Genomic DNA, 21089 nt, shown 5'->3' with positions numbered 1-21089 from the left:
CAGTGGAAAACAAGGGCCCTCTGTCACCAGGAGACAGTCAAGAAGAGACTTGTATGGGCTAGGCTTACTTCAGACGGAATTGTATTTCCTCAAGCCACATGGATTCTCTATTTTTTTATGTAGCAAACTCCATAGGAAACCACCATCTTCTCCTTGATCGGCTGGTCGGAAGATAATGCAAAATGACCGTAAGAAGCCTAAACAGATATATTTGACAAACCCTAATTACATTTTCCTACGTAGGGTGCCGTCTTTTGGATGGGAAAGGAGCGATATTTCTCGCTTCTGTCTCTGCCTATAGTAGGGCCTTTTCCTCTGCATGTTTTGATTTTGAAAAATGGGCCAGTCGACCGCTTAACTTATAGCCCCATCTGGCTGGTTGAAGAGGAGTAATGCACCTCTGTAGCGGTGATAAATGTGCATAGATATCACAGGACCTACTGGATGGATTAGAAAATTGAAAAATGACCCCAATCATCATACATTTATTTAAAAGCAGATGAACTATTTAAGACATTACATACAGTAGGTTACAGCAGAAGGAAACAGGCATCACTACACGACATCTCAACAGTATTGATTAAATAATAAGGCTGAAAATGGGTGAAATGCTTGACTGAAAGAACTTGCAATGTTCCCACGTTTGCGGAGGCTGCATATGTCTGCTCAATCGGAAATGACCTTTAAATGTCAAGCGTGCTATAGCGCTGGACTTTTGGCCAAGCAAGAAAAGAGTGGCCATGCAGTCATACATACAACACTGATTAGCACACACTTAAGGCTGGATTCAATCCGTATTGCGGAAGATGCACTTTATAGCTCGATTTGAAATTTAAAGGCAATGTTCTCGCATTCGTTAACTGCATTCACGGTAAATGCTGCATATGTTGGCTCAATTGGAAATTACCTTTTACATTTTAACGCAGATCTTCCGCAATACGGATTGAATCCAGCCCTTGTTTTCATTGAACCATCACCAACCAGTGCAATTGGTTTGTGCTTGGATTGAAGTACACTAGACTAGGGGCTGCATTTAATCCCTATCGCGGAAGAGCAGCGTTAAAATGCGAAGGTAATTTCCAATACAGTCTCTGAATATTGCCTTTACATTTCAATCAAGCTATAACGCTGGTCTTTGGCGATACGGATTGAAGCCAGCCCTAGGTCATATGGTGGGTGAGCTTAGTCAACTAGATTTGGCCATTTCACATGAGTTTGACCTTGTGACCAGTGGCGGTTCTAGACCATTTCAACCAGGGGGCCAAGCTGGGGCCAGTTGTACTGTTAGAGGGGCCAGTTACATTGGACGTTGTTGTCATATCGTTTTCTTCACTGCATTGCAGGCATTAGCAGGCAAAAGACCATGTTCATCATCATTAGTGTTCCGAGTTGCCACTGTCTAATAAAGGATGTAAAAAAAAAGAATGATAGCAAAAATTAGTTATGTAAAAATTATTTCATACTCCACATTTAGGGGGGCCACAAGGGGGTCCAAAATTGTTGTCACAGGGGCACAGCCCCCCCCAGAACCGCCCCTGCTTGTGACGCAACCTGTCAGGCCATATTGCCTTTCTAATGTATGCTCTTAAAACCAGCTATTGGATTATATTTGAAGAACATATCCTACAGAGGGTAAATAAATAGCCAAACATGTTCCCTCAGGTACAGAACATTAAATAGTCAGGATTTTCATATTCCTGAGAAATATTTTCTGAGTATTGTCAAGCAGCACCTGTAACCATCCTATAATTTGTTTCAGCACTGAAGAACCTGAGATGGATGAATGAGAATGATGGATTATTTTAGTGATTAGGGTTAAGTATTTCATTTTAGAATGATGAAAAATAGTGCAGCTCCGAGATATTTTAGTCGAGCCCTTCCAAATCATGGTCCCTGCCAATGTAAATGGGCATTTTATGGCCTTCCAATGAGTTTATACCTGGTGCTAACATGCGACCTTTGTCTTGATTGTGCCCACATTTTTAGACGGGTGTAGTGGATTAAAATACATTGTGGTCATATCTTCCTAGACAAGCAATTGTAAACAGATCTGGAGGGTCAAACCATTTAAATCATCATCATACCAGCCTCTAAATCATTGACAGGTAGCATTAATATTATGCATTATGGCATTAATAATTGTCTTAAAATAAATTAATACATTTGAAAGAATTAAGGGAGGGACTAGGAAATCCAGTCACAATGCGGATGGATAAGATACATATCAATACTATGTATAGACGCAACAAACCTTGATCAGATAGTGATTGAATCATATTGATCAGATCACAAAACCCACAGGCTAGCGCAAGGTGTAAACGAGGCTGTTTCTATAATACTCCTGTTATTACACATATCAGCCTCCCTTGCACCAGATAGTGCATACAAGTATGACTGTCAAATCCTGTGGATCCACGTGAACAGATCCAAGGCTACCTCAGCTGTAAATCTCATGGCTCAGACATTGGAGCCCATAATCAGGCCAGTCCAACACCAGCTGGCTCAAGCCCTGCTCACTGCCCAGGGTGGGGGGGGGTTGTGAACGGGCCTGTCGTCTAGAATAGGGCTGAGCCCATCGGGGCCTAGCTTGCCTCTATGTCATAGGTCACCACAGTTTGATGTCCATCAGCTCCAGGTCTCCCATGATCTCCAGCTGGTTGATGGTGCTCAGGTCCTGCACCCGGTGCCTGTAGTCCAGCAGGTGAGAGCCATTCACCGCCAGCTTGAACTGGTGGGGCTGGCAGAGGATCAGCATCTGGGGCAGAGAGTACTTATAGTGAAAAAGACTAGTAAGAGTTCCAATAATACAAGTAACATGATGTGCAGATGTGAGAACTGCTCATTTAGAAACTGCATCCATCTGAAGAAAAATAAAATACTTATACTGTTATTGTAAGAGGCAGCATACCTCAAAGTACTCCCCAGGCGAGAAGGGGAAGACAGGAAGCTCCCTCTCCTCTGGTCCCCAGGACTCACTCAGGTAGGAGTTCCTGATGAACATGGCCGACTTCATCCGGGGGTTCAGGTGCAGAGCGATGTTCTCACTGCCGTTGTTGCGGAGGTTCACAGTGAAGCTGCCGGACACGAGGTTCATCACAAAAACAATGATGTAGGTTATTCTACATTGCCATGCACAAGAGGTTGGTGTCACCTTAATTGGGAAGGACGGGCTCGTGGTAATGACTGGAGCGAATTGGTGGAATGGTATCAAATACATCAAACATGGTTTCCATGTGTTGGATTGTATTCCATTTGCTTTGTTCCAGCCATTTATGAGCTGTCCTCCCCTCAGCTGCCTCCTGTGATGTCATGGATAGTGGGCAGTCCCTATCCTGCCCTTATACACTCCCTCAAAAGGTAAACTGTCTATTTTCTTGGAACATGGTTTAAATACTCAGTAGTGTTCTATTGCTTACCTGTGTGGGTACATGCTGACCTGTCCCTTGATTGTGATGTGCTGTCCTGGACTCACCCCTTTCAGTAGACTGCCTTTGTAAGGGAGACTCTGGAGATGCATAAGATGTAGGCCATGTCTGTACACTTAACATATTGATGCAATTGGTCATGTTGCCTATATAGATCTATCCTTTATGGAAAATATAACACACAACTCACCAGGTCACCTGATTCACCTGAGATTGAGTATATTGCCTACAGGAGAAAATAATAATGAAGACATTCATTATAGAGCTAGTTGAAAACATCTATTCTATTGACCTATAAAAAGAGTATTGGAGGGGGTACTTACTGAGTTTGGTATGAAGCCAATGGCGCGCACCTTGATTTTCCCAGATATAGAAAATGTGTCAATCCTGTCCAGTGGGATTCTGTGCTTGTATTCTAACAAATGAGAACCATTTACTGCCACCTGCAGGTACAAAGGAGAACAGCATTCACACAGGATCACAAAAATCTATTACACTGTATTTGCTTGGCTTTTGCATGACTATACTAGCTTCTTTTGACTCAACAGTAGTGAATGTGAAAGCAAATGTAGGTTAGTGAGTTTTTCCTGTATGTGGCCTAATTGAAGACTACTTGCGGTAAACAAGTCCCAGACATTGGTCCACTTGCCTTAAAGACATCATCATGGACCAGGATGATCGTCTCGAAGGCTGCTCCCTGTCTGTAGGGAAGCTGCTGAAGGGTCTCCTCCCTGCCCCAACTCCCCTGCACCAGGGAGTTACAAACAACGCACGGGGAGCCCTTAAAACGGGGGTTGAAGTGGAGGGCGATGTCCGCACGAGGTTTAGTGCTGGTGCCACAGGATAGGTCCATCTGGAACCTGCAGTTACCACATTGGTACGTATTAGAGAAGAGTTTCTAAATGTCTTAAAGCCGAGGTGGGGACTTGAGTCAGGGACTCAAGGACTTTGTTGAACTTATATTTTTTGTTAGCTAAACATCATTTTTTAGCTGGGTAAAATTATTATTTTTGAGTGTGTTGAACTGATGCTTTATTTTGTTTGTTACCTAAACATATTATTTCTAGTTAAGCATATTCTTATATGAAGCTAGGGTTGAGGGTTAGGGTTGAACTGGGATGTGGACATTAAGCTAGGGTTAGGTTTGTGGTTGAGGGTTAGGGTTGAACTGGGATGTGGACATTAAGCTAGGGTTAGGTTTGTGGTTGAGGGTTAGGATTAAACTGGGATGTGGACATTAAGCTAGGGTTAGGTTTGTGGTTGAGGGTTAGGATTAAACTGGGATGTGGACATTAAGCTAGGGTTAGGTTTGTGGTTGAGGGTTAGGATTAAACTGGGATGTGGACATTAAGCTAGGGTTAGGTTTGTGGTTGAGGGTTAGGATTAAACTGGGATGTGGACATTAAGCTAGGGTTAGGTTTGTGGTTGAGGATAGGTTTGAACTGAGATGAGGACATTAAGCTAGGGTTAGGTTTGTGGTTGAGGGTTAGGATTAAACTGAGATGTGGACATTAAGCTAGGGTTACGTTTGGTTGAGGGTTAGGATTAAACTGGGATGTGGACATTAAGCTAGGGTTAGGGTTGAACTGAGATGTGGACATTAAGCTAGGGTTAGGGTTAAAAACAACAATTTAACATTATCACATACCTGTCAGCATCATTGTGAACAGTGCCCTGGATAAGGACTATCTCCCCTGGGTGTATGCCCCCAGGTATGGCCCCAGTGAATGGAATCACCTGGATGGAGGGGTCAGATGGGCTTAATAAAGACAAACATAATCAAATCATATTCGCTGTGTGTGTGTGTGTGTGTGTGTGTGTGTGTGTGTGTGTGTGTGTGTGTGTGTGTGTGTGTGTGTGTGTGTGTGTGTGTGTGTGTGTGTGTGTGTGGCCAAAAGCATTATTTATCAATATCTTCCATCCCATTGTTGAAACACCAGATCCTATAATATCGTTAAAGATGCCAACAGCTTTTCGGCCCAACAATTATACAATGAAATGACTGCAAAACAACAGACGTTAAAAGGCCATAGCTGCACATAGACCTATTGAAGACAACAACATGCATGCGGTATACTAATATGTTTTTATTCCTGCAACGTTAGTAGAGAAAGGGAGAGAGTCTCGCTGTAAATATGTGAGTATACTAGAGGTAGTCTAGTAAAAAGCCTCTTACCGGATTTAGGACCGTTTGTTTCGCATTTGCCACAGCCATTGGGACCGTTATGCAACAATACCATGCAGTGGTTGTAGCCTAGACCGCTAAATGATGAGTGTAGAATGAATTGGGTCGATGTTTTTATTTTTGTGCTATATTAGGATGGCAGTAGACATCTTCTCTTCCTCTTCTATCCAATAACCTACTACGTCACACACTATGCGTAACCATGTGATCCAGCCTATGTGAGACGACATCTGCCGCTACTGTATTCAAAATACCGTCAGATTAAAGGGACTGGCGAACAAATACATTCCTGAACACATGTCTTTTTTATGTAACCTTTATTTAACTAGGCAAGTCTGTAAATAAGAATTGGTTCTTAACTATCACGGCCTACCCGCCCTATGGGACTCCCAATCACGGCCGGATGTGATACAGCTTGGATCATCATCTGTACAGCAATAAGCGTAAAAATAGGTACAATAAAATACAAATCGCTAAAATAAAATTGAAACTAAACAGCTTCTATGTCTGGAAAATCAATTTTTTTTAAATGCATTTGCAATTGATTAAAAAAAAAAATGAAATCACTTCCTAACATTATCCGAATTTATTACAACGCAACCTATTAGAATTGTAGTCAATGGATATGAAGTTCAAACAAAAGTTGAGTGGGTAGTGGCCAGTGCAAAGAACATAGAATTAGGAATTCGAATCTAATGTAAAATTATCTCTGTGGCATAGAATTAGAAATGTAGAATGAACGGACCAGTGGCCTTTAGCGGCCAGTTACCTGGGCAACACCTTTATGGCAATTGTGATGTCAGACAGAACTGGGTGAAACTTGAATGTAGCTAAGAACATAAATGTTCCTAGGCATGTAGGCCTATCCACCTTTATTTAGCCCCCTGAGGTCTCTTCGAACCGGGCAAGCTGGACAGCACCCTAGGTCCGTGTATTTTGTGCATCAAGATGCCATTCCCTTCAGGAGGTTTTACTCCAAGGAACGGGGATTGTCTTATCATCGTTCCTCTATAATGTCCTGGTACTGGGACACCACAACTCCTTCGGAGTGTACCTTATCAGATCAGTCTCCTCAATGGGTTTGGGGAGACAAGTTCTAAAACAGGCAAATTACACTAAGTTCACATACCGTTAATAACATAACGTTTGTCATCAGACTGAAACAATTTCACTTTACACTGTAAACACAACTGTTGTAACTACACATTACAACAACTTTTGTATTACAAAAGTGGTTTTGTGATCATATGTATAAATGGTGATACACCTATAATAAACAAGTAGTTACCAAACTGCACAAATGACCTGCTGCTGTACTTACACGCTAGCTACCTAACCTTAAGACCCACTCTCTGCTGGCCTGTAGCATGGGTTGGCTCCATCAGCTACGGCTTCATCATGATCTGTGGGCCCCTGGCTGGGAAGATGACAGATCTCCATTCTAGGATCCCTCATCATCATGATCTCCATAGTGTGCTCGTCCTATGCACCCAATCTAGGAACGCTGTTCTTCACACATGGCTTCCTCAGTGGAGTGGGCTCCAGCTTTGTCTTCACCCCAGGTTGGTACAGGGGAAGGAGGAAATTAGCGAGCAGTTAGTTACACTCTGGATTCACTGACACTTCCATCCATAACTTTTCTGGTTCATATTAAATCTTATTAGAGGGTAAGCTACATTGTTGTATTCTCAAGGCCCGGACAGCTAACACATAATCTCACCTCCATCTCCCACTCCCTCCTGTGGGGCAGGTATGATCATGGTGAGCCAGTACTTCACCAGCAAGCGTTCCCTGGCCACAGGGATAGTGATGTCAGGGGGAGCAGCAGGGGACCTGGTCCAGACCCGGCTCCATCTGTACCTCATCGACACCCTGGGCTGGAGGCAAAGTCTCGAGTGTTCTCAGGCCTCATGATTATCTGTGTTATCACCGGCTTCACCTATCTGCCACTCAACCCCAAAGGTACTGCAGGGCGTTCAAACCCACAACAGTTTTCATTTATAGAGCATACAGTAATGGGACCATTTACCCCATCATGACTGAGCGCACCCTTGTGTACCCTTTCAAACAGAAATGTGATCTATTCAAAAAATACAGTATGTGTTACTGATGGGCTACGAGGGATTTACATTTCAAATGTCTTTGAAAGGTGTCACTAGAAGTGTGGTGGATAATTTGAAGAACTCTCCCTTGAAGGAGTTTATTGTGGACCTTGGCCTGTGGAAAGACAACATCTTTCTAATCTGGGTTGCAGCCAATGGACTGTAAATTTGGATTCTTCATTCCATATGTCCACTTGGTAAGTTACATACTGATGTAAACAACGGAAAGCTCAGTTGCAACGGAACGACGTTATAGTTTGGAAACATTCTGTAATTTGACTCATTCTTTATAGGGAAGAGATGCTATTGAAATGTAACAATCTGATAACAAATACCCTTAGTACTACCTGTACAGGATACATATAGTAAATAGATAGATATGTGTGTGTTTCTGGTTTTACTGGGGACGAGAAGTCCTCACAAGGATAGTAAAACAAGGAAAATTCATGGTCATTTTCAAGATTTAGAGGGGTAGGTTTAAGGTTAGGGTTAGAAGTGAGGGTTACGCAATATAGGATTTTTTATGGAAATGAATTATTTGGTGCCCACAAGGATAGTAAAACAAACATGTTTGTGTGCGTGCTTGTGTGTCCTGCTCTAGGTGAAGCATGCTGTTCAGCTGGGCATCCCAGTCCACAGTGCCACTAACATCATGCTGTTCAGCTGGGCATCCCAGTCCACAGTGCCACTAACATTCATGCTGTTCAGCTGGGCATCCCAGTCCACAGTGCCACTAACATCATGCTGTTCAGCTGGGCATCCCAGTCCACAGTGCCACTAACATCATGCTGTTCCTGGGCATCCCAGTCCACAGTGCCACTAACATCATGCTGTTCAGCTGGGCATCCCAGTCCACAGTGCCACTAACATCATGCTGTTCGCTGGGCATCCCAGTCCACAGTGCCACTAACATCATGCTGTTCAGCTGGGCATCCCAGTCCACAGTGCCACTAATATCATGCTGTTCAGCTGGGCATCCCAGTCCACAGTGCCACTAACATCATGCTGTTCAGCTGGGCATCCCAGTCCACAGTGCCACTAACATCATGCTGTTCCTGGGCATCCCAGTCCACAGTGCCACTAACATCATGCTGTTCAGCTGGGCATCCCAGTCCACAGTGCCACTAACATCATGCTGTTCCTGGGCATCCCAGTCCACAGTGCCACTAATATCATGCTGTTCAGCTGGGCATCCCAGTCCACAGTGCCACTAACATCATGCTGTTCCTGGGCTTGACTAGCATGGTCAGCCGGATCATCTTCGGCAGGATCTGTGACTCCGAGAGAATCAACAGGCTGTACTTCAACCAGGTGTTGGTGGGTTGCCCTTACTCCTATACCTCAGTCACTGTGACCGTTAGTAAAGCAATACGACACGAGAGAGTGTGTGTTATGGAGTTTATTGTCACGACTGTAGTGCAGTCAAATGTATAAGGTGAATGCTGCAGACCGTACACAACGTAACACCTGTCTCCTCCTGTGTGTCCTCCTGCTGTGCCAGGTCTGCTGTACATGTTGATCCCACTACTCAAACCCTACAGCTCTCTGGTTGCCTTTGGCTTGTTCCTGGGGATTGCTGATACTGGCAACTACATCCTACTCCCTGTCCTGACGTTTGACCTGATGGGGGCCGAGAAAATGCCCATGGCCTGGGGGTTCATGCTCACGGTGAACGCTGTCAGCTGCTTGGGGCCGCCCTTCGCTGGTAGGTTCACTGCAGCTGATGTTATTGTACCAAACCAAATCAAATGTTATTCGTCACATGCTTAGTAAACAACAGGTGGGGGGACTAACAGTGAAATGCTTACTTACTTACCCTTCCCAACAATGCAGAGAGTAATAATATCTACACAATAGGTAACGATAACTTGGCTATATACCAGTACCTAGTCGATGTGCAGGGGTACGAGTTAATCAGACACCTTAACTTTTTCCACATTTTGTTACATTACAACCTTATTCTGTAATATATTAAATAGTTTTTTTCCCCTCATCAATCTACAAACAATATCTCATAATGACAGTTTTAAAAAAAAGTGCTAATCTATACAAAATAAAAAACTGAAATATCACATTTACATAAGTATTCAGACCCTTTACTCAGTACTTTGTTGAAGCACCTTTGGCAGTGATTACAGCCTTGAGTCTTCTTGGGTATGACGCTACAAGCATGTTACACCTGTATTTGGGGAGTTTCTCTCATTTCTCTCTGCAGATCCTCTCAAGCTCTGTCAGGTTGGATGGGGAGTGTTGCTGAACAGCTATTTCCAGGTCTCTCCAGAGATGTTCAAGTCCGGTCTCTGGCTGGGCCACTCAAGGACATTCAGAGACTTGTCCCGAAGCCAATCCTGCGTTGTCTTGGCTTTGTGCTTAGGGCCGTTGGGTTCACCTGTTGGAAGGTGAACCTTCATCCCAGTCTGAGGTCCTGAGCGCTCTGGAGCAGGCCCTCATCATGGATCTCTCTGTACTTTGCTCCGTTCATCTTTGCCTCGATCCTGACTAGTCTACCTGCCCCTGCCGCTAAAAAATATCCCCACAGCATGATGCTGCCACCACCATGATTCACCGTAGGGATTGTGCCAGGTTTCCTCCAGACATGATGCTTGGCATTCAGGCCAAAGAGTTCAATCCTGGTTTCATCAGACCAGAGAATCTTGTTTCTCATGGTCTGAGAGTCTTTCGGTGCCTTTTGGCAAATTCCAAGCAGGCTGTCATGTGCCTTTTACTGAGGAGTGGCTTCCGTCTGGCCACCCTACCATAAAGGCCTAATTGGTGAAGTGTTGCAGAGATGGTTGTCCTTCTGGAAGGTTCACACATCTCCACAGAGGAACTCTAGAGCTCTGTCAGAGTGACTATCCGATTATTGGTCACCTCCCTGACCAAGATCCCCCCCCCCCCCCCCCGATTGCTCAGTTTGGCTGGGTGGCCAGGTCTAGGAAGAGTATTGGTGGTTCCAAACTTCTTACATTTAAGAATGATGGAGGCCACTGTGTCCTTGGAGACCTTTAATGCTGCAGACATTTTTTGGTACCCTTCCCCAGATCTGTGCCTCGGCACAATCCTGTCTAGGAGCTCTACGGACAATTCCTTCAACCTCATGGCTGGGTTTTTGCTCTGATATGCACTGTCAACTGTGGGACCTTATATAGACAGGTGTGGTCCTTTCCAAATCATGTCCAATCAATTGAATTTACCACAGGTGAACTCCAATCAAGTTGTAGAAACATCTCAAGGATGATCAATGGAAACAGGATGCACCTGAGCTCAATTTTGAGTCTCATAGCGAATACTTATGTAATTAAGTTATGTTTTTTATGTTTAATACATTTGCAAACATTTCTAATAACCTTTTTTTGCTTTGTCATTATGGGGTATTGTGTGTAGATTGCTGAAGAAAAACAATTATTTAATCTATTTTAGAATATGGCTGTAACGTAACAAAATGTGGAAAAAGTCAATTGGTCTGAATACTTTCCGAAGGCACTGTATAACTAGGAATAAAGTGACAGATAGTTAACAGTAGCAGCAGCGTTTGTAATGAGTCAAAAAAGTTTGTGCAAAAAGGGTCAATGCAGATAGTCTGGTAGCTATTTGGTTAACTATTTAACTAACTATTCAGCAGTCTTATAGTTTGGGGATAGAAGCTGTTCAGGGTCCTGTTGGTTCCAGACTTGGTGCATTGGTATCGTTTGCCGTGCTGTAGCAGAGAGAACAGTCTATGACTTGGGTGGCTGGAGTGTTTGATCATTTTTAGGGCCACCTTCTGATACCGCCTGGTATAAAGGTCCTGGATGGCAGGGAGCTCGGCCCCAGTGATGCTCCTGACCCGCTCCACTACAGTCCCGTCGATGTGAATGAGGGTGTGCTCGGACCTCATTTCCTGTAGTCCACGATCAGCTCCTTTGTCTTACTGACATTGAGGGAGAGGTTGAAGTCCTGGCACTATACTGCCAGGTCTCTGACCTCCTCCCTATAGGCTGTCTCATCGTCGTTGGCAAACGTAAGGATGGTATTGGAGTCATGTGCGGCCGCGCAGTCCTGGGTGAACAGGTATTCTTAAGTTGGAGGAGTATTAGCCATGTCAGTACAACCAAACTATGACTGAACTGGATCAAAATGTCAAACCCATCTTTTTGGCAGACGTGCAGACAGAGGTTGCATACTGTCTTTGCATGAAAGAAAATCATAAAAGTAGTGTGATGATAAAAGTCACAGTCATACCCTTGTTGTTTGAAGTCTCAGTCATACATTTGTTGTTTGAAGTCACAGTCATACCCTTGTTGTTTGAAGTCTCAGTCATACCCTTGTTGTTTGAAGTCTCAGTCATACCCTTGTTGTTTGAAGTCTCAGTCATACCCTTGTTGTTTGAAGTCTCAGTCATACCCTTGTTGTTTGAAGTCTCAGTCATACCCTTGTTGTTTGAAGTCTCAGTCATACCCTTGTTGTTTGAAGTCACAGTCATACCCTTGTTGTTTGAAGTCTCAGTCATACCCTTGTTGTTTGAAGTCTCAGTCATACCCTTGTTGTTTGAAGTCACAGTCATACCCTTGTTGTTTGAAGTCTCAGTCATACCCTTGTTGTTTGAAGTCTCAGTCATACCCTTGTTGTTTGAAGTCATACCCTTGTTGTTTGAAGTCTCAGTCATACCCTTGTTGTTTGAAGTCACAGTCATACCCTTGTTGTTTGAAGTCTCAGTCATACCCTTGTTGTTTGAAGTCACAGTCATACCCTTGTTGTTTGAAGTCTCAGTCATATATTTGTTGTTGTCCCGGTCAGGTTGGATGAATGACATGACAAGAAGCTACAACCTGGGCTTTGTGGTTGCGGGGGCATTGAACGTGGCCGCCTGTTTTGTTCTGGCCTTCATCCCCCTGGCCAAGCGCTCAACTAGACAGACATGTAAGCGCATCATGAACGTCACCATCGACCGCTCCACACAGGAAATCATGCAGTGGGCCGATATCCTACCTCCTTTCTCTGAGGTAGCACACTGGTACCTGTAGTTCTTCTGTATGAGGGTTAGGAATCTATCTAACAACATATTTTGTTTCATTCTACATTATTGATGGTGCAAGTTTTTCAGGAAAAACTACTAGCCCTAATGATAAAATGTACATTTACTCATAATATTTCAATATCAATTGTCAAATAGGAGGAGCCAACAGTGTCCACGTACGTGAATTACTTCTCTAAGACTATGTTTGGTAGTCCAGAGATTGTTGACAGTAGACCTGAGATGTACAGTGGAGATGATGCCGAGACAGCAGGACCTGCTGAAGTCACCCGGCTTTAGTAGCTTCAACCCCACCAACGTTCTGCCTCAGCACTGTATAGGAGAGAAGAAATGTATATTTTCACTAAGGGGAGCAAATACAATAATGTATTAATACAGAACGCAGTTATGGCTGGTATTATTAGTCAATTCATCTGTTTTCATTCAAGAGAGAAATGACAAGCACAGGACATTGTGACAGACACAGTGTTACTTACAGTCATTGTCCAGTAGTTGGTGCTTCTGTACCAAGAAAATATAATTATTATAATGATAATAATTTGTCAGTGATAAGGACCTCGCCATCCATACTGCAAAACACACTATAGAAAATGACACTGAAACTTTTTTCAAACACTAAATATTTTATTTGCAGCACTTAGTTTTGACTGAAATACATCATCCAACAGTTAGTTTGTTAGCTGTTATTTAATATGCTAATTAGCAGTAAGAAAGCCTTCAACCAACACTGTACTTTCAAGCATTCATCATCCAAAACCAACAGCCCATAAAAGCTTCACTACACACTGACGGCAGCCAGCAAAATACCAGACGAATAAGTCCACATCTACTCAGTCATCACAGTTACAACAGCCTCTCAAGGATACTGTTACCAAATGTAGTAGTAGCATTTTGTTCACCAAATAAATTCCACTGAATCAATCCAACGTATTAACAAAACTCCCAATTGATGTATTATTGCTAAAAGCAAACAAATATGTCAAATTCCTAAGGAAGCGCAAGGAGATGGAGTGCTATTGGACCCATTTCCAATATTGTAAATGTAAAAGGGATTAGGCATATTTTAACAGAACAGATGAACACTGAGCTGAAGTTGATGCAAAATATCCTTCCGACTAAATGGTGTGCGGACGAGATGATTAAATGCATTATAAAGGGACAGACTATATCATCTAATATGGGGAAACGGCTTCATCATCAGAAATGATACTGAAATAGTCAAGTACTTGAGAGACAGTTCAACAGCATCTGAAAGTACATACTGTGTATGACAGTCACAGTCTTTCTGGCTGGCTCAATACTTGTGGGAGATGACAACATAATAGCATTTTCATTATCGGTAGGACTAGGGCAAATTCCCCTGGCCTGCATACGAGAAATGACTCCTCACTTCTCTGAAGAATGTTATAGAACAGAATAGCTACGTGTGCCTTTAAAAATAATAATAATAATGGGTAGTTCTGTCCTTGAGCTGTTCTTGTCTATTGATGTTCTGTATTATGTCATTCTGCATTGTGTCATGTTTTGTGTGGACCCCAGGAAGAGTAGCTGCTGCTTTTGCAACAGCTAATGGGGATTCTAATAAAATACCAAATACCAAAGTAGCAGCAAGTGTGGTGCCCTTGTTTTCACAGCAACATTGATACATTGTTGCTAATACTAGTGTTGCGTGTGGATGTTAGAGAGATCATAAGAGTGTTTTTGATCTAGGATATTATCACCCAAATATATTTACTATATATTTATTTAGGGAAATATCTGAAAGGGTTTGATATGTCGTATCAAACCAGCAAATGTGAGGCCTTACGCTTCGATCAAACCTACAGCGTCGCTGTGCAAAATGGTACGCAGCATCATCTGGATATGTGTACAACAAAAGTTCATCATTCACCTTCTGCTACCATTTCCGTCAAGCCGTCTACACATACAGTTTCATGCATACGTTTGATACATCTAATGTATGCACCACACAGAATGCACAGCAACTGCCTCTGTAATGCAATGCTGCAAGGCAAACGCAGAGTTCCATTGGAAATGAATGTACTTCTGGTGTACCAAAATGCAATGATACTGTTGGTGTGATCCAGGTGTAATAATGAGCAGTAAGCAGTGAGCACCATCCCTCATATCTACAGTATGCTGACTCAATCCTGCATTGTGTAAACATCAGTGCACACCTAAGGCCTGTTTCAATCAATCTCAGGAACCTAACCCGATCCCCAGAATCAGAACCACTCTTATGCTGCAATAATTCACCTTGTTTCTAGTGTGTTGAAACTCAACTCAACTGTATGTGCGGGTGGAGTGTTGTCTTTGACACAACCTGGAAGGCTGGTTAATGGTTCTGAATGAATAGTTGGGTAGTAGTTTTGAATAAATAGGTGGGCACTGGTTTTGAACCTAACCCACTGGGCACAGACGTCAATTCAACGTCTATTTCACGTTGGTTCAATGTCATTTCGTTGAAATTACGTAGAAACAACGTTGATTCAACCAGTGTGTGCCCAGTGGTAATGCATTAATACATAATTGCATTGTGCTCTTCAACATTATTCATTGATGATCTATAATAGTAGAATAGAATTATTGTAGAAGATACATGTGGCTTATTGTGCTCCTGCTGGTCAATGGCCTTGTGAAGTAATGTCAAGGGCAGTTCTGGTATCAGGCCTTGGGGCTGTGTGAATGTTGTAGCCCTCCCACTGTTCTTCATAGAGCAGACATCACCACCGTAGCAGGCCTTGTGTTGTTTATGGGTTCGCTTGTGTCATTTGCGTATAGGACCTGTGTGTGCCAGCTGTGTCAGTCACTTAGAACATACTTCAACTGTCCCCTCATTCAGACTATTCCAACTCAGCGGGTTGATTTTTGGCTAAAAGCCACCAGCCAGCAAACAATATTCAAAACAATATCTATTCTAATTATCTGCAATTACAAAAGTACACAATACAAAACTGAACACAGGGAAATGCAGCAACAAACAAAAACGACTATGTGTGTCATTATCTCATTGTGTAGAGTCAGATGCATTTCTGGTTGCACTCATTCAACATGTAAAAGTAGTCCTTGTTAAGGCTTGTCCTGTTAACTCGCCATGCAAAGAAACACATTCCATTACGAGCAGGTACACTGGACAGGGGAAAATAAAGGTGAAAAATGTTCATCTTATTTTAAGGCCCACTATATTACATTGATGGGCGTCTGTAACATAGCATCAGTGATCCATGGTCACATCACATGAATCTGTCAGTCTTCTCAGGCAGACTGAGGATGAAAGGGAAGAGTATGCCCTTAGCTTCCAGTGGTGGCTTGAATGGTTCCTCTACAAAGTAAGAGCCGTCCTCCTCCACCACAAACTGCAGAGTCTGAGTCTTGTTCACACAATAGATGCAGTTTCCAATGACGGCACACCTGAACGGCATAGGGCTGCCCTGCCGCTGCGACGCGCAGTCATGCCACATTTTCACTATGGTGTCGTACTTGAACACAGTGACCCCCTGGTCACGGTTGACGTCAAACCTGTAGATGAAGCTTTTCAGAGCCACCATGTCGGTTGACTTTTTCCTGCTGTTGTTGTAGGGGCACTCCTGCCACTCGTCCCTCTTGGCGTCGTATTTTAGGAGACGGTAGAACAGAGACCCTCCAGAGACGTACAGCTCTCCATTACAGGTGGTGGCTTCATGGGCCACAGCGAACGCCCCTTTGGGTAAGGGAGCCACTGTGGTCCATCTATCAGTCCGAGGATCGTATTTTTCTACTGTGAACAAACACTCCCCTCCTATGGCGTACAAGTTACCCTCCATAGACACTAGCTTGAGCTGCGACCGCGCCTGGTTGAGCGGCCGAACCTCGCTCCAGCGGTTAGTGATGGGGTTGTAACAGAACACCTTGTCTGAGACCTTGCCCTTATCCCCATATCCCTTTATCCCACCGGCCACAAACAGGTAGTTGTACATGGTGCAGATCCCACAGCCCTTAGTGTTAATGTCCTCCGGCATCAGAGTCAGAGGTCTCCAGTCATTGGCTGCCTCGTTGAAGTAGTAAATCATGTGGTTCTCCTCGAAGGACGCCACGGACAGAGGGCTCTGCGGTCGACTGTTACACCGACTCTGAGGTCGGCTCCCGACACGGTCAAACACATCATTGATCTCAGCGACCATCAGGGACCTCTTCCCCTCCATTCTCTTCTTCAGGACCAGATCCCTCTCTGACCCCGTCAGACGCCCGTACACCGCTGGGTCCTGCAGGATCTGGAGGAAGTTGTCACTCATGAAGCGATAGGCCGTCTCTTTCAGTTCGTTGAGTCGTTGCTTCTTGGCGATAGTTAGAATCTCATAACAGTTCTCTGCTGTGACCTGCTCTGACATGGTGTCCATAGCAGCCTGGACGGCACATGGGATCTGTAAGATCTTAGCTCCTGTGATCACCTCTACCACATTGTCCTTGTGTACATTCATCTGAGAGGTGTAGATATAGTCTATCAGGATGGTCAGGGTCTTGTAGTTCAGCCCTTTCACTTTCAGGATGTCTCTCGACTGACGAGCCTTAAAATAGTCACTCTTCCCTGCCAGAACAGACTTGTGAACACTGATTTTCTGGCCACCGACTTCAATCACTAAATCTGGCTCCTCTTTAGGCGTTGTGTTACTGACCCCACCATGGCCACTACTGCCCCTATGTCCTTGGTTCGACTCAAGCCCTGACTGTCCATACAATGTGTCATATTCTGTGGGAGAGCTGTGGCTGAACAAGCACCCCAGCTCTTGTATGGTTGGCTGGTTGCCCGCGGTGATACAATGAGTGTCAGGCGCGGAGGTCCCCTGCTCCCGGGAGTTAGTGACGTTTGTGATGTGACACTGACTCCTCACTATGCTCTCTCTACAGAGGGACAGAGACCCTTCCGCTTCCTCTCTGGCCTCTCCCTTGAAGCATAGAGAGGGACCCACACTGCAGGGCACTTTTTCCCTCGGTCCATTCATATCCTCACTGATACCGTTTCTGCCATGAGTACAGTTCTGGTCTTTACCAGCATCAAGCTTGGGTATGTGAGATGTATGTGCTTGATGAGAAGGATCAGTAATGTGAAACTGATCTGTATTTGAGATGTGTGATCCATCACCCTGTGGACGGTCAAAGTGCTGATGCCCAATCACCGTACCACCATCCAACAAGTACTCCTTTGTAACTGGTGTGCTCTGTCGACAGAGTCCCTGGTCGCCCAGTACGAATCCCAGGTCTGGAACATTAGTGTTCCCCTCCTGCTTCCTTGGGAGGGAACAGACACCCCCGTCCTCATCCGAGGGGGAGGAGAGGAGGTCCGAGCAGATGGGGTGGTGGAAGATGACATCTGCCTCCACCGTGTGCACCCCTCCTCTCTGTCTCTGTCTGTCATTCATCCTGTCTGATCAGAGCTAGTGGCTGTTCAGATCCTCAGTGTTCATAGTGAGGAGAATCCAACGCAGTCTTCTGGAATCACTCCTACAGATCTTGGCAGGTCTTGTCTCTTGAACCTATTTGACACTTTAGGGAAGAAGAGAAATATATATTGAAATATGAAAGTTTAAAATAACTAAAACATGTCAATTGTTGGCAATGATACTTGAAAACTCGGAGGGGCGCCCTTACTCCACAAGAAACAAATGGAGCCTAGTTTAGCATATCTACAGAGATTTATGGAGTAGCTTTTATGTTTTCTCCAAATGCACTAAACTCTATTGTAAAAGACACTAAGAGAACACGTACTTTTTTATTTATACAGATATTATTATAGTCTAATTGCACATTTGCACTTGTGCAGGAAAATATTAATTCTAGGCCTATTATAATGATATTAGACAGTGTGAATTGAGTACCAAGTGAATTATTGTAGATATTAACAGCTAACACACATGACCTACTGGATGATCATTCTAATCGAGTATTTAAATTAATCGCGACCCTCGGGGGAGAATCGCACATACAGCGCATGCTCCGTGGCACCTCCATTCCACCAGCAAGAATAAGCATAGGAATAGGTTGATGTCCCAATACCTTGGCATCGGGTCTATGAACTGACATTTGAAACAACAATTGACACATCAATCCGTTCATTTCAGTTTAAGCTATTATATAAAATACTTGCTTCAAAAAGAAAACTCAATATATGGGGCATTGAACAGTCTGTCTTGGGCAGACTCTGCAACAAGGAAACAGAATCAATAGAACATATTTTCTAATACTGGCCATTGGTGGCTCTCGCTTTTGGAGTCAGGTCCAGGAATGGTTGTTATGTCATAATATCAGGGTTTAGATTGACCTGCAAACTGTATTGTTAGGGAATCTGGAAAAACACTATCAGTCAATGGTAAATATCATTATACTCTTGGGTAAAGTATTTATATTTAGGACAATATGGTAGAAATCTTACAAATAGGGAGGTTCAGGACCCTCGTAAGACATCATAGTAAAATGGAGGGATGTATTCCAAAATGGCGTTAAACTGGTGGGTTAATCTGTGGACATTGGAAGGTTGGAGTTAACATCAGAATGAATAGTGGATTGGCCACTGTGGGTGAAAATCCAGCACTTCTAGAAAGAGAAAATTAGGAATATATGTATAATTATTTAACTACAGGTACTGTGGATGTGAGCGAAATAGATGTAAGTAGCAGTAGAAGTCAATGGAGGCTGCTGAGGGGAGGACGGCTCATAATAATGGCTGGAACGGAGCAAATGGAATGGCATCAAACCATGTGTTTGATGTATTTGATACCATTCCACTCATTTGCTCCAGTCATTACCACGAGCCCGTCCTCTCCAATTAAGGTGCCACTAACCTCCTGTGGTAAAAGTATTGTTGTCTGTTGGTTTACTCCAATTAGGGTAGGGGGGGAAAAGTATAGGTAAAAAAATATATATAAGTATACCAAAGGGAACTCTTATTCTGAAGAATTCCAAAAGTCCGTGACCCGGTAGTACTTAGTTATTCTTGCCTGTTTCACAACAGTTTCAGTGGCAACTGCTGACTGCTAGATAGATTCTTGTTGAATACGATAGGGGAGGATGATAAGGAAATCTGTCCAAGCGCACATTACGCAGTCAAATTGTGTCATAGGTTAATAGAAATCCATTAATACATCCATTCATCACAATGAAATGTTAAGAAATATAAATTGGGAACCTTGTGCGCAATATAGTCTAATTGCAACGCATGCAATTATTCCAGGCTAAATTTACAGTTTGGCTAAATCATCATTAAAGATGGAAATGGTAATGCATCTCGACTAATATAAAACATTGGCCAAAATAGCATGAATATTATTATAGAGTAGCCAACCTACGTCTTTAGATGCAGGCAGCGGTATTCAATGGACTGCTCTCATCAGTCTCACACACAAAGCCCAGTTATGGAAGGTAGCCCCAATCTTGAAAATATGAGAACCTCACAAATGCAATACGGCTGTCTTTTCCCTCGTATATAGAGGATATTTCGTTAAAGTGGACAAATCCCTAATTCCACGTCCATTAGCGACATATCACTTGTTAATTGAGCTCCAGGACAAATAGTCTCCGGGTAAATGGATCATTGTTATTCCTTCACAACTCATAAGAGAAAATCCACTGTAGCTACGTCTTGTCTGAAACCAAACGCAAACCGTTATACAGGATTTAGTTAGTCCTTCAGAGTACCGATCCACAACAAATATGTCGCCAATGTCCTCCTGCAGCTCTACAGTGCGTCTAAACTATGCATAGATAGAGCATCAAAAATCAATCCAGCATGGATCAGGGATCTCCGTTTCTGCTGACCCTACTCTGTTTTGCCTTTTCCAGTAGACTACCGACCGACGGTTATTGATCTAGAGTAGACCACACCCCCTCTCAGTATTAACCGCACATACACAGACATGGCTATCCGCTTCTGCCGGGTTTGCACACTGCACGAGCTGCAGGCAACCGGAGGTGAAGATGCGACATTCCTTCACACGCCTTGTGCGCGATTTACCATGAGGGAAACTCAGCGATCTGAGCCCCTGCGTGCGTTATAAGCCTGTCATTGTTAAGACCCTACTACAGCCTCTTATACAAACGCCCCGATTTGAATTCCATGCCACTGTATAAAGCCTAGTACTTCAAAAGCAAACCCAATGGGCAACGAGTCAGCTGTTTACTATACAACGGAAACATTTGTGTTTCCCTAGTGGGGTACTGTAACGCTAAAGACCCATGTGTCCAGATGAAAATGTACTAGGCTACTGCCTTCTGCTTTGTATGCTACAACATCCCATAATAGTTCAGTCTGAAAGGAAGAACATTGCTTCAACTTCCCCTGTAAACCATGGGCTATATACATAATAAAACACTGGGTGGTTCGAGCGACAGCC

The 21089-nt window shown here is 43.6% G+C and overlaps 2 protein-coding genes across 2 annotated transcripts; both read right to left on the bottom strand.

Moving 5' to 3' along the window:
• Window positions 1–469: 469 nt before the first annotated feature.
• On the bottom strand, window positions 470–5812 carry LOC106574998 (galectin-8). The gene is made up of 8 exons (XM_014151154.3): window positions 5602–5812; window positions 5074–5162; window positions 4075–4285; window positions 3749–3868; window positions 3616–3651; window positions 3417–3505; window positions 2909–3074; window positions 470–2755 (listed from the first exon to the last, which is right to left on the bottom strand). Exons 1-8 carry the CDS (start codon window positions 5638–5640, stop codon window positions 2606–2608), a joined length of 900 nt encoding a protein of 299 aa, XP_014006629.1. The 5' UTR covers window positions 5641–5812; the 3' UTR covers window positions 470–2605.
• A 9924-nt stretch (window positions 5813–15736) lies between these two features.
• On the bottom strand, window positions 15737–20523 carry kbtbd11 (kelch repeat and BTB (POZ) domain containing 11). The gene is made up of 2 exons (XM_014150566.3): window positions 20046–20523; window positions 15737–18246 (listed from the first exon to the last, which is right to left on the bottom strand). Exon 2 carries the CDS (start codon window positions 18120–18122, stop codon window positions 15960–15962), a length of 2163 nt encoding a protein of 720 aa, XP_014006041.3. The 5' UTR covers window positions 18123–18246; window positions 20046–20523; the 3' UTR covers window positions 15737–15959.
• Between the last annotated feature and the right edge of the window lie 566 nt (window positions 20524–21089).

The sequence above is a fragment of the Salmo salar genome, chromosome 01 (assembly GCF_965601325.2).
Source record: "Salmo salar chromosome 01, fSalSal1, whole genome shotgun sequence".
NCBI classification, from domain to species: domain Eukaryota; kingdom Metazoa; phylum Chordata; class Actinopteri; order Salmoniformes; family Salmonidae; genus Salmo; species Salmo salar.
The sequence above is the reverse complement of the archived record's forward strand: the minus strand, read 5'-3'. Positions and strand labels throughout refer to the sequence as shown.

Coding starts and splice junctions, on each gene's coding strand:
- LOC106574998 (XM_014151154.3), bottom strand. CDS start 5,640: ATGGCTGTGGCAAATGCGAAACAAACGGTCCTAAATCCG. Junction 3,869..4,074: donor TCCATGATGATGTCTTTAAG/GCAAGTGGACCA, acceptor TTGTACCTGCAG/GTGGCAGTAAATGGTTCTCA. Junction 2,756..2,908: donor CGCCTGGGGAGTACTTTGAG/GTATGCTGCCTC, acceptor TCTCTGCCCCAG/ATGCTGATCCTCTGCCAGCC.
- kbtbd11 (XM_014150566.3), bottom strand. CDS start 18,122: ATGAATGACAGACAGAGACAGAGAGGAGGGGTGCACACGGTGGAGGCA.